The sequence below is a fragment of the Archocentrus centrarchus genome, unplaced genomic scaffold, assembly GCF_007364275.1.
Source record: "Archocentrus centrarchus isolate MPI-CPG fArcCen1 unplaced genomic scaffold, fArcCen1 scaffold_32_ctg1, whole genome shotgun sequence".
In the NCBI taxonomy this organism is placed as follows: domain Eukaryota; kingdom Metazoa; phylum Chordata; class Actinopteri; order Cichliformes; family Cichlidae; genus Archocentrus; species Archocentrus centrarchus.
Window position 1 is genome coordinate 396,874 of NW_022060260.1, and position 12,242 is coordinate 409,115.

Below are 12,242 nucleotides of genomic sequence, written 5' to 3' on the forward strand. Positions count from 1 at the left end.
AGCTTTAGCACAGTCTCCTTGTCTTTGGTTCTTGTAATGTAGTCAAGTGAGTTTCTGAACACAGTTATCTGATCGAAATGCAAAATTAAAGGAGGTCTATTAAAATCTGACAACTTCCTTAAAGCTTATTATGCATATGTCAGTGCATGTGAGGCTGTCCAGCTGTGATAGCATGTAAAGCCACATCAGCACTTGAGGAAGGAGAGAACATGTCTGAAGGATTGTTGCAGCCTCAACTTCAAAACTTAGAAACTTTAGGAAAGCCACCTACCTAACCTACCTACTGACTCTATGACAAAGACTCCTACTAAGGATGAAAGATGGTGCTGACCAAGTGGGGGCTGCTAAATATGTCAGCAAGTTTGAGCTGCATGTTCCCCTTTCTGAAAGATCCAAAGAAATCTATTTTTATAACACCATAAGGGCTATGTTCTTACATGGTCATGCCATTTAGACTGCGTAATGCACTGGCTGCACTCCAGCGGTTAATGAACAAAGTGGTTGGAGGGTTGTACGGTTTATTTAGGTGATGTGGTCACAGACAGTGGCCTGTGGGAAGAACATCTAAAGAGTGTGCAGACAATAAACTTCTTGAATCTTGAATTATTTAGCAAATTGGGCCAAGTTGACCATCAATCTGTCTAGATGTGATTTGAAAAAAAGCTATCATGCTGTATTTGGGTGAGGTTGTAGGACAAGGAGGTTCATCCCTTCCGTGCAGTTCCTGTTCCTTTCACCAAGCGGGAATTTCTGTGTGTTTGGATATCGCTGTGGCTTTTGTCCAAATTTTGCTTCTGTTGTGCCTGATAACTTTTTGGGGTCATTTCAAAATTCAAATCAGAGATTAATGAGGTGAACCTTTTCTTGCAGTCCTATCAGTACTACCTGTGACGGTAAGAATGAGAAAGTAAAGTGTTGTTATTATAGTCAACAGTTTATACCACTTCTATCTTACTGGATAGCTAACAGCTGTTCGTCTACCTGCAGATATAGTTTTATATTCATCCATCCATCTTCCACCATTTATCCAGGTCCACATCCAGGTTGCAGCAGTATAAACAAAGACTCCCAGACCTCCTTTTCAGGGACATTCCCAGGCCAAATTCTGAGAGACATGATCTCTCTTGTGTGTCCTTGGTCTGCCCCAGGGTCCCAGTTGGACATGAGACACTTCACCAAAGAGGCATCCATAAAGTGTCCTGCTCCTGAACCTCCTCAGTTGGCTCATTTTGATATGGAGGAGTAGCAGTAGCATCTATTCTGAGCTCCTCCCAAATGACCAAGCTCCTCACACTATCTCCAAGGCTAAACCTAAAGGCCTTCTGGGGAAAACTTGTATCTGTGATATTATTCTTTCAGCCACCGCCCACAGCTCTTGGCCACAGGTGAGGGTAGGAATGTAGATCGATCAGTAAATGGACAGCTTCACCTTTACACTCAGTTCTCGCTTCACCACCACAGTCACTGCAGATGTTGCAGAAATTTCCCCGTCACACTGCAAAAACTGACAGTCTATCTAAGTCTAATAATCTTACATTGAGCCAAAAAGTATTTTTGATCTTGTTTTGAGAGTGATATACTAAGCAGGAGCTGAATGTGTAAGATTATAAAACTTGTTTTTAGAATATATTACTTTTATTTCTTACTTAGTTACTAAATCCTTAAACTAGTTACTTTACATGCATTTTAGGCTAAATTATATCACTGAGACACTGTTTGAGGTCACATTGTATATTTCACAACCATTTTTAGATGCGAAAGCTTATTTTAAGGCCTCTCAGTAATAAGTCGCTTAGGCTTTTGTTGGCCCATCATTAACACATTTATTTACAATATTTACAAAGCTGCAGTGTAACATTTTATGTAGTACGAATCCACAGCCACAACATAGGCAATAAATCACAGCACATCTTCCCCTGTTTCATTTCAACTTTTAAGTGCAATGACATCATCAAGGTTATATTTTGTCAGAACATACATACTGCATTTGAAACTGACTGGATAATATGATGTAGGATCAACTAGCTTTTCAGCATCTATAAACTCTGTTGCTTGGGCGAGATTAGGAACTACAATTTTATATGCTAAAAAATCTGTATTAAAGCCCACAGTCTCATAAAGCTGGTATTCAAAACAGTATAATGAACTGTCTACCACAAAAATGTTTTTAATAAGTCCAAAAACAGGAACTGTGTCACTCACACTGGTGATTATTAGAGACTTTTCACTTATGTACTTGTTCCCATTGAGAATAAGCCATTTTACTTTGACTCCATGTTGTATGCCACCTATCCCCAAAAAATCTCTTATCTTTGCTGCAATATACTCAGGATTTGTCACTTCAGAGACAGGACCCAATTCCTTCTCATGTACAAATATTGGATGCTCAGTGCCCAATTCATTTTGACAGCATTCAGAAAGCTGATTATGGTTCACAAGTGACTTACAGACATTTCTGAAGTTCAATTTAGATGCCCATTGTTTAAAAAAACAGTGCTTTGATTCGAATCTCATACACATGTGCCTTATCACAGGCCCCAGATGAAGAATCTGAGCAGGGAGATGCAACAGGTAATGTTGCTTAGGTATTATATTATTCTCAGGAAAAAGTTTCTTAAACTGTTTCAAATGCTGTTCAATCATATTCTTCAGTCTGAACACACTTTGTACAGATAAAATAGGGGCAAAGAGTATCTGAACAATCTTAATTAAGTCCAAAACAAACTGAACATATTCATTTTTCTCTATACTGTTGAGCAGAAAAGGCATGATCTTCAACAGTATCAGCATTTGCCCCGAGGACTGTTTCAGTTTATTGTCATTAGATGCCAAGGTAGTGACACTGATAGGGCAGGGTTTGTCACGTATGTCTATTGGTGACAAAGGAAAACTCTGCATGGCAGAATTGAACACATCCAACTCCATCTGTCCAGAGAGAACAAGGTGTTTTAGCACACACTTAATTTCCATGGGTGCAACACCCTCAAGAATGATGTGCATTATATCCTGTGGTGTTTGTTGAATGAGGTCAAAGGCTGGGAAATCAATCAGCTTGCTTCTTCTGTTTATACCATAGGTGGTTTTGAGAGATGATTTCAAGAAGTCTGTGCAAGCCTTTTCTATTTCACAGCACTGCTTAATATGTTTTTTCATTGTCCTTTTAGTAAAACTTAGTTCATTAAAATTAATTTGCATTTCATCAAAGGTACATTCACAATGCCTACACTTACTATATGCAAAACCAACTCCTTCCTTGAAACCAGCAAGCTCATGTTGGGCAAGTGTGTCACCACAGACCGAAACTACAGCACCAAATAAATCCATGCTACCACGCTGTGTTTGGATTTTGACACCATTATAGAGCAACTTTAAGTCTTCATTAATCCTTTGTAATACAAAATCAACACCACATTTGTCAATATCATCAGCTTTTGCTATAGCAAGGAGTCTGATTGCAGCAAGCTTTGACCTAAACTTGGGGTCTATGTTTCCTAAAGTATAATAAAACATGAATAATTTATTTACTGAAGCATGTGACCCAAGAGGATTGCATATCTCTATTTCATCAGCATACAAAATTATCTGTAAAGCAGAAGGTTCTTTTGAAAACAGTGGATGGGATTTATAAATGCTCCCATCAATAATGTCATACAAAAACCCATCTTTGTGGCAACTCTGAGGTGCGGTGTTGATCATGGCAAAAATCCTGGAATTGGACAACAACTGTTCAAGGCTCCTAATAAGGGGTATATAGTAAAAACTTCTGTTTTTGATGGCAATTACTCTTGACTGTCCTTTGTTAACTCTGCAAACCTTTTGAGACATAACTACCTCCTCTGGTATGACTGGGTTAAAAAGCCTCTGGATTGTGCTGTCCTGAATGTATGTGGAAGCCATCATGGAGAAAGGATCTTGAAAATTTTCCAGTTCTGCCAATACTGCCTCTTGTAGCTGCTCCATATTGTCTGAATGTCTTTGAAAGAGCGACTTCATGGTGTCCTTCATGGTACTGAGAAGAGCAGTTTGATACTGCTGGACTCCAGAGACAATACTGTTGACACCCCTCTGAAACAAAAACAACAAAGAAATATGAGCTATATACAGTTTGTTCAATATGAGACTAGCATTACACTTCTTAAGAACATTCTGAATAGGATTTCATACCAAAATGATCTCTGTCCAGTTCTTGCTCAGAATTCAAAAGTCAGAATTACACTTCTCTGGTGTGCAGACTTTCTTTTTGCTCTTGTTCCTGCACCCTTTTGACCTCTTTTCACACGTGCGTGTTCTCATTACTTAAAAACAACACTGTTCCCACTAAATGCAAATCTAAGTATTAACACTGTAATGCTTTTTTATATGTTTATGTTAAATATGTATCCATCTGGTGCTGGCCCGGCCCGTCTGTCAAATTTCAAAAAGTCAATGTGGCCCCAGAGCCAAAAAGTTTGTGTGTATCCTTGTCACAAAATATGACACTGTTGTAGCTCTGACAGTGGAATTATAAAATGGTCCATAGAATTAGAATTGTAAGTTTACATGCTTTCAAGACCTTTTCCCAGTCTTATTCAAGCACTTTTCAAACTCTATCAAGGACCAATTTTCAAGTCTTTATAAGCAAATTATGACTGTGGTAAAACGCATACTTAAATGCAGACACACATACATATATTCAATATATATTTTATTTCCCTAACACTTAGGTTTGTGCAATACCTGGGATAGGTGACATCTTTCCCGGACACTGATGGTAAATGCAGCTGCACATCTGACGAGATTTTCACTTGCTGTAGCAGCTCCTTCCTGTAGATATGTTGTGTTAATATACATTAAAAAAATAATATAAACACCTGAATGTTAACTGTTAAACATTTTCATTAGCAAACATTGCATCTTACCTGATTATCAGTATTTGGAGTCTGGAAATCCTCAAGCTCCGGACTTGACATTTCATTTGGAATGACAGGTATGTTGACCTCACTGTCGGTCCTTTGCATTCCTTGTGTTTTAGTGGCACAGTCAGAAAAAACTGGTATGTCAAAATGTTCACCTGCAGCATGTGATAAGTCAGATGATGCTGCTGTCATCCACTGGGTAGGAGGGTTCCCAGTCGCAAGATACAGAGCATGAGTGCGTCTGATATGGTAGTAAAAAGAGTTAAAGACTCTGTATTCCTCTGTACAACCATCTATTCCGCATATGACTCGGAAGTTTGGACTGCGGCTATGTGTTTTGTTAATATGGCTCAAGAGAGACTTCAATGTTAAGGCAACAAAAACAAAGCAAATCATACACCTCCAACAGGCCATGTTAAACCGCCAAAAAGAAAAAACAGGGCAGCTAGCTGAATGCAGACAGTCTATTCTTAGCCTAATGAAAATCTTCACTCACGGCAAAATCAAGTCATGCTAGCACTACAACACACGTTCGTAAACCTCTATTAGAAATGTAAATGTAGCAGAAGAAAGTAGACAAAACGTTCAGTCTAAGAAGCAAGAGCAGAAACAAATACCCTACTGCTTCACATCACTTTTGAGCTGTTGTTGGCGGGCTCATACAGGCGCTGCAGGTCATTACCAAATATGGAGGGGGGTCGGTTACATCAAAACTCTCATTAAATCTAGTTTAAACTCTAGTTATTGTGATTCAGTAAGGGACCACAACAGGAGTAATAATTAAAATGTAATTTATAGTTATAATATCCCCCTATTAGGCCTGTTATTACTTTACAAGTTTTAGAAACATTATTATGGTCTGCACCTACTCCCCCCTGACTGCCCTCATGTGGTCACGTCTGTCCTGTAACCGTTTGAAGGGGAGCGAAGAAGCAGGCTTGGACTGGATTCTGCTGAGGTAAGGAGAACTTTTACAGCATTTGATTTAAAAATTTTGTACTACTGGGAAAACAGCAGCCTGGTCCAGCAATCAGTTTACCCATGGATGGACTATCAGTTCTCATAATACGTCCACAAGTTTTTTGCCACTGTAGCCTAAAAGCCAGCTAGCTAAGCTTGCTTAGCTAATATTAGCTAACAGGTTTGGTCCTGCAATTTACGTTACAATGCGATTTTTTTTTTTTGTTTACCATGACTAACCAATGGTGTTAAAAGTTTGAATATAATTTTCCACATAAAATATGTACATGTTTGATGTAATTAGCAGGACATGCAGACAGACTTGGTACTAATGAACGTAGGAACAGCAGATGCAGATCAGAGGCAGGTGTGCATGTCTTAGCTGAGGGACCTATGCAGGCTGTGGAGGAAAATGCTGAGAGTTTAGTTTCTGCACTAGTTGAGGCTCCTGTCAATCACTCTGGGTCCACTGTATACAGAAGGAAAATACATGTGTTGTATTTGAAAAGTCCATAAGGTGTTGTACTGTTTGAATGGTCTGACATACTTCTGAGCATGATTTTTTGAGCCTTGGCTTAATGTCGTGTTTTTTTTCATGCCCTCAGATAAAGGCGCAATTAAAAGGAAGACACACGGAAATCATGGATGGACTAGATGATGTTACAGTATCAGTTCTAAATGGTATGTCAAGTTTAAGTGTCTTTAATAAAATAAAGTTGTCCATGCTGACATTGGTTTCAAATTTGAATTTTAACTATTTATGTAATCTCAAAACACCCAAATGTCAAAATTTTATTCTATTTATATTTATTTGTAGCTGGGAGATAAAACAGTAAGAGGACAATTTGGATTTTATTTGCCCTGTCAAGTTGAATACCATTAAATTTATAAGGTCCAAGTTTTTCAACTCTAAAAGGTTTATTACTATTTGACCTCTCTTTACAGCTGCCAACATAGATGAGGTTTTAATCCACACCCTCAGTCGTGATGATTTAAGAGATCTTTTTCCTGGTCCAGAAAACTTTCTCAGGAGGAAACAGTTGTGGGCTCATCTTCACAAAGAGGCAAGTTTTTGCTGCCTTTGATCTAAAAACGTGTAGTGCAGTTTTGTTTGTAACACCTACAACATTTATGTTTTGAATTATTTTCTTAGGAGGACTATTCCACCTTACCAGACAAAGCTGGCCCTGGTGAAGCAGGAACTAGGTCTTCACCTAAAGGAACACCTCCATCTCCCCAGACATCCACTCCTTTGGTAAAGAAAACCCCAGAGAAGACTCTACAGCTTCCCAGTCCTCCTGAATATGTGATCTATACAGATGGTGAGCTGGAACTAGCTCGGAAACACTATTTTGAGATGGCCTGCACTGGTAGAGAGGGAGAAGCTGCCATGTCCAAAGAGCTGAGATGCAGGCTGGTGAGAAACACTGTCACCAGCATGATTTCAATCTTGAGAGCAAGTCGACAAGGAGAGGAGTTACGATACCCGTCCAAGTACGATGTTACTGCCATGGCTAAGAAACTAGTGGAGTATTATCCCATGCTACAGGATAACGACTTACCTGCCAAATATGTATGTGATTAAATTTTTTTCACATTTATTTCAGACTTCTGAAATTATATACGTGATATTACGTTTCTTTTTTTCTTTCAACATCTTATTCACCATAGACGAGCATGTACAGTTATCTTCAGAAGAGGATCCTGAATATTAAGTCCCCTCGAAAGAGGCAGGGTCCCACACCAGAGAGGGGCCGTTCAAAAAAAAGGCGCCACATTGAGTTCTCACCAAGTGACCAGGGAGAAGATGATGATGCAGATTCAAGTGGCGGATCAACGATTCTTTTGCCACCAGTGAGCAGTTCTGATGGCGACAGTTCAGGTAATTGACAAATTCTAATTATGGCAATAATGATGGACGTGAAGGCTGGATGACTTTGATAGATTGGGATGTCTTGATATATTACACTTTAAATTTAAACTTGATTAGGTTTTGATCTGTTGTGACAGGATGTGATTTTTCAATATTCATGTATTTGACTTTCTGTAGAATAACCATCATAAATATATAACACACAATGTTAGGCTTGCTGGCTAAAACACATAGTATCATTTAGATTGATATGTTGGATCCAGTTACTGATTCTGTATTTTCCCCTTTAGTCAACATGGATAGTCTAGCAACACAGGCCAGGCATTACAAGACTCTGCAGGACCTGTATAAGAAGCCAAAACCCAACCGAGATGCTGTTTGCCAAATTCTTGACCTTGAGTTTCAATCAAGAAGAGCCTTCATTGACAGCGATGTTCTGAAAGAAGAAGATAGGCCAACAAAGATTCTAGAGGCATATCCATGTTTCAAGGAGCTTCACAATGTAAGTGACTTACTTTTCATCGTGGCTTTCTTATAAAGCAAGCACTGGTGCAGGTTTTAACATTTACTTGCACTATAGGTGATGGATGAGCTACGGCGGATCCTGGATAAGAACAACAACAAATTCATAACTGAAGTAAAGGCAAGATGGGAGGACTTCTGCTCCATGGTTCAGTTTTATGGTCTTTGGAAGAAGGTGTTAAAGCCACCGATGAACCAAAATAGAGGTTAGTCATTGTGCTATCTTTAATACATCATGTAGCTGTTTTCAGAGACATAAATATGTATAGGATTGTGTATGATAGTGCTGATTAAATAAAACTGGAACAACAGTACTGTTCATGGTGACACCTTATTTTCTGTGGTATCAAGATTAAGTTGCCAATCAAATTTAGATCATTTAGGATTGAACTAAACATTGATTTATTTTGTTCCAGTGGAATGCAACATCGCCCTGTTTAGGGCACTCCCCACACTCTTCCCCTCACCAACTGCGCCACCCAAGAAGCTGGGACATGCCAGTGAGGCATTGCTTCATGTCCTTCAGGTCAGAGTTTGTTCATATTGTTATCAGTTAATATATAGATACTTTATTGATCCCGAAGGAAAGTAGGCAATGTATGTCTGCAAGGGCTTTCACTGTACATTTTGGCAATTTATTTGGTCCTTTTTAAGCATCTCTGCTCCTAAAAATAATAGAATTTACATTTGAAAATTGATACTGAAATTTCTGCAGCACTATGTTGGTCAGAGGACAGCATGGCCTGCCAAAATACAAATACAGACCAATGTCTACAGGAAACACTAATAAATTGATTAAAAATAACTAATTAAACTAAAATTCATTAAAATCATAAAAATTCACAAAACAAACTGGAAGTAATAACAGATTTAAAACATTACAGGTGCAGTATCTCTGTCATTTCCCAAAGTATGTGGAGAATGACTACTAACAGTGACTAAGACACAAGTTAATCTTGTCATAATTATTTCATTGGCAGGCATATTTGACATTTTCTGTAGGGCATTTTTCAAACTAAAGAAACAAAATGATATGAAGATGAGCTGTACCACCTGTATTCTATGATTGTGATCATTCATATATATATATATACATATATACATAATAGTGTCTCAGTAGTTTGACTGCTCAGCTAGTTTTTTAATGTCTCTCTTCTCTGTTTTGTCCTTTTTTCTTTAGCCAACAGAAGATCCAGCCATCTACCTTCAGAGGAGATCTCTCTTCAGCCCTGTTTTGCTCTTTGATGGGTCCCACTGTATTATGGCAATTGGAACCACACCCATCACCACATTTGCTGAAGAAGACCTCCGTCAAGGTTTGCTGTATCTGATGGCATACTACTACACCTTGCATCTCACATATCCAAAGTGTGTGGCAACCCTTCTGTCTGTCATTCAGACTGAAGTGTTAAAGGACAGTATCCATGAGCGAGACACCACAGGCTCATACAAAAAAGCCATGGCAGAGTGGAAGGCTTTTATTCAGGAGTAGAGTTGTACAGGTACACGACTTTCATGTCTGTGTTGGAAAGTTTTAACCTAACATAAGAGCTGTAAAAAGACATTTAAATTCTTCATTTTTGTTTATCTAATACAAACACATCTTCTGTTCTTCAAATGTTCTGCTTTATAATGTGAGTTTCAGTAGCTTTAAATGTTGATTAGAGTTAATTAACTTTACCAGTTTTTAGTTGTAATTGAAAGTTACTATTAGTTCAATGACACCATGTATAATGTATAGCATTACTTGCATTACAACCTCAACATTACCATTTCTGTGTGGGTTTGTTTTGCACATTCATGTGTGCAATGCTGTATACTATTGTTGCTATTTGGAGAAGCAATTTAAATAAAGGCTGTTGTATATTGTACTGTGTTTTTGGATTCATTTAGTGTAAATGCTTTCTTATTTTAAGACAGAATATGTAGAATTAGCAATTCTTGAATTCAGAAGAACAGCTGTTAGTTCCTCTTGTTTTAAGAGTTTTTCTCTCAAAGTGAGAAAGAAAAAAACACTGAAAGAAGCATTGGCAGGCTAGTTTTGAGTTTATTTGACTTGATAAAGCACTTGAAATGAGTGTTAAACAACTTGTTTTAAGTTATTTCTCACTTGTCTAAAGACTAGATATTTTGTCTTATTTCAAGAAATCTTATCAAGTGTAATTATCTCAATCCACTGGCAGAATATTTCACTTGATTATAGTCTGAATCTTTCCAAATTAAGTAGTTTTTTCCTTATATTTAGACAGGTAGTTTTTGCAGTGCAGTCTGCGGTTCCACTCTCTCAGGAACAAGATCCTGAATTACTTCATCCATTTCAAGTAGAAACTCCTCCCCAACCCAGCCCGAGAACAGAAACAAGTTTGCATAGAATCTGCAGGGCTGCATTTGTCCTTTTCAAGGCTTTTAAAGCCTTGAAATGTAGAGTATCTATGAGCTTCGGTAGATTTGTACACACTGAAGCTCAAAGAGTGATCACTGCTGGTAGATTTGAAAATGTCTGGATCTCCGCCTCAGAAAGCAGGAAAATGGACAAAAAAGGAAAAAAGATGCAGCCAGTCATGAGCATGTGCAGATTCTCTCTCTTCTCACAGTGCAAAATTGAGACTGGCATTTTATATTTTCCATTGAATTACACCTCATATGAAATTCACTTTGAACAGTTTGAAATCTTAACTTCCTTTTTGGCATGACATTACATCTCCAAAAATAAATATAAAAGGGAAGAGCAATCATTTTACCCCAGCAGTCTTGATCTGTCAATCCTCTCCATGATCTGAAGATTTGAATCAAAATGAAATAAATAGGTTAAAATGTACATCAGTTATTCATCACAGACCAAAGTCACATTTTCTCCTCTTTCTTCCTCACAGCTAAGAGCAAATACTGACACATGTACTTCAAGGCTCCCCACTGCACGCTCAAAGAGGGGCTCAGGCTTCATTAAAATTTCATAAGGTCATATTAATTAGAGACAGAATATTTTCCTGCATGAGAGTGATGAAGAAATCAGAAAAGGGGCCCGGAGGATGGTTTTGATTGGTCTGGCATCAGAAGGTGAAAGGCACAAGGCTAAAACACACGCTTTGTTCTGAGGGCCGTCTCTTTGTTCATCTAACCCACGAGTAATTTGTTCACCCGCCCCCACATACACTCGGCCATATTTCTCCTTTATTGTATATTCTTTTTTAGTTAAGTGTGGCTGATTTGAAATGCTAATTAAACATATTTTTAATGTTCTCTGAGCTCATCAAGGCAGCCCCATATATCAAAGTTGTATTGATGTTGGATATCAAAGAGCTGATTACTGCAGAACATCCACAAATTTCAATATTTTAAATATTTCTGAGGTGAAACACAGCAGACAAGTGAGATGGTTTTTTATGTTTCAAGGTAAACAGATGCTGCATCAGTTTGTTGTTAGCATGTTAAATGTTGTCATGAGAGAAAGGTGCTGTGCAGCACACGTGTGGACAGCCTGTCAGCAGGTGACACAGGAAGCACGTGTCCACATCAAATTCGCAAACACGATTATAAAATACATGAAAGAAAATAATTAGCAGCCTGCTCTACATCTCACCCTCTCCTCTAATTAGACTGAAAACAATAGGAGTAGCTGTGTTTCTGTTTCCCTGATAATAATAACAGTGAAATAGTCACCGCGAGGAGGAAAAGAACAATGAGCCATCAGAGGATCCTTTCTGTGATTTCCTTTGCAGCAGCACTCTAAATGATTCGCTCTCACTCCGAGTGTCTGATGGAGCTAATGCCATTAACTCTCACTGCCACTTTCCAGGTCACTAATTCTTCAGCTCTGAGTTCATTGTGCCCACACCGCAGCGCTGTCTCCATAACGAGGTTATTTCTGGGTTATTACCCTCCTCTGTGATGTGGCACCTGATGGAAGCCGTGAAATTGATATAAATCAAAAACAGTTTGCGATGAACAAATTGAATTATTGGCTAATTTTTGCTGCCCTCCATCCCCTGAAT

At 38.4% G+C, this 12,242-nt stretch overlaps 2 protein-coding genes across 3 annotated transcripts; one reads left to right on the plus strand and one right to left on the minus strand.

Moving 5' to 3' along the window:
• Positions 1–1,515: 1,515 nt before the first annotated feature.
• On the minus strand, positions 1,516–5,479 carry LOC115776425 (uncharacterized). The gene is made up of 3 exons (XM_030724095.1): positions 4,899–5,479; positions 4,717–4,803; positions 1,516–4,065 (listed from the first exon to the last, which is right to left on the minus strand). The coding sequence occupies exons 1-3, from the start codon at positions 5,307–5,309 to the stop codon at positions 1,927–1,929; spliced, it is 2,637 nt and encodes an 878-aa protein (XP_030579955.1). The 5' UTR covers positions 5,310–5,479; the 3' UTR covers positions 1,516–1,926.
• Positions 5,480–5,749: 270 nt separating this feature from the next.
• LOC115776426 (uncharacterized) lies at positions 5,750–10,120 on the plus strand. Of its 2 annotated transcripts, XM_030724097.1 has the most exons (10): positions 5,808–5,853; positions 6,160–6,372; positions 6,461–6,536; positions 6,801–6,919; positions 7,009–7,428; positions 7,527–7,737; positions 8,019–8,230; positions 8,309–8,456; positions 8,667–8,776; positions 9,431–10,120. In XM_030724097.1, the coding sequence occupies exons 3-10, from the start codon at positions 6,497–6,499 to the stop codon at positions 9,740–9,742; spliced, it is 1,572 nt and encodes a 523-aa protein (XP_030579957.1). In that variant the 5' UTR covers positions 5,808–5,853; positions 6,160–6,372; positions 6,461–6,496; the 3' UTR covers positions 9,743–10,120. The 2 variants fall into 2 exon arrangements, with proteins under 2 accessions (XP_030579956.1, XP_030579957.1); XM_030724096.1 differs by lacking the exon at positions 6,160–6,372 and having other exon boundaries at positions 5,750–5,853; positions 9,431–10,119.
• The last annotated feature ends 2,122 nt before the right edge of the window (positions 10,121–12,242 follow it).

What these genes read in the sequence shown, in the direction of transcription:
- LOC115776425 (XM_030724095.1), bottom strand. Translation starts at nt 5,309, where the DNA reads ATGGCCTGTTGGAGGTGTATGATTTGCTTTGTTTTTGTTGCCTTAACA. An exon ending in CTCCAAATACTGATAATCAG is followed by an intron (nt 4,804 to 4,898) that starts GTAAGATGCAAT and finishes ACATATCTACAG; the next exon opens with GAAGGAGCTGCTACAGCAAG. An exon ending in AAAGATGTCACCTATCCCAG is followed by an intron (nt 4,066 to 4,716) that starts GTATTGCACAAA and finishes TTTTTGTTTCAG; the next exon opens with AGGGGTGTCAACAGTATTGT.
- LOC115776426 (XM_030724096.1), top strand. Translation starts at nt 6,497, where the DNA reads ATGGATGGACTAGATGATGTTACAGTATCAGTTCTAAATG. An exon ending in ACGACTTACCTGCCAAATAT is followed by an intron (nt 7,429 to 7,526) that starts GTATGTGATTAA and finishes TATTCACCATAG; the next exon opens with ACGAGCATGTACAGTTATCT. An exon ending in GTTTCAAGGAGCTTCACAAT is followed by an intron (nt 8,231 to 8,308) that starts GTAAGTGACTTA and finishes CTTGCACTATAG; the next exon opens with GTGATGGATGAGCTACGGCG.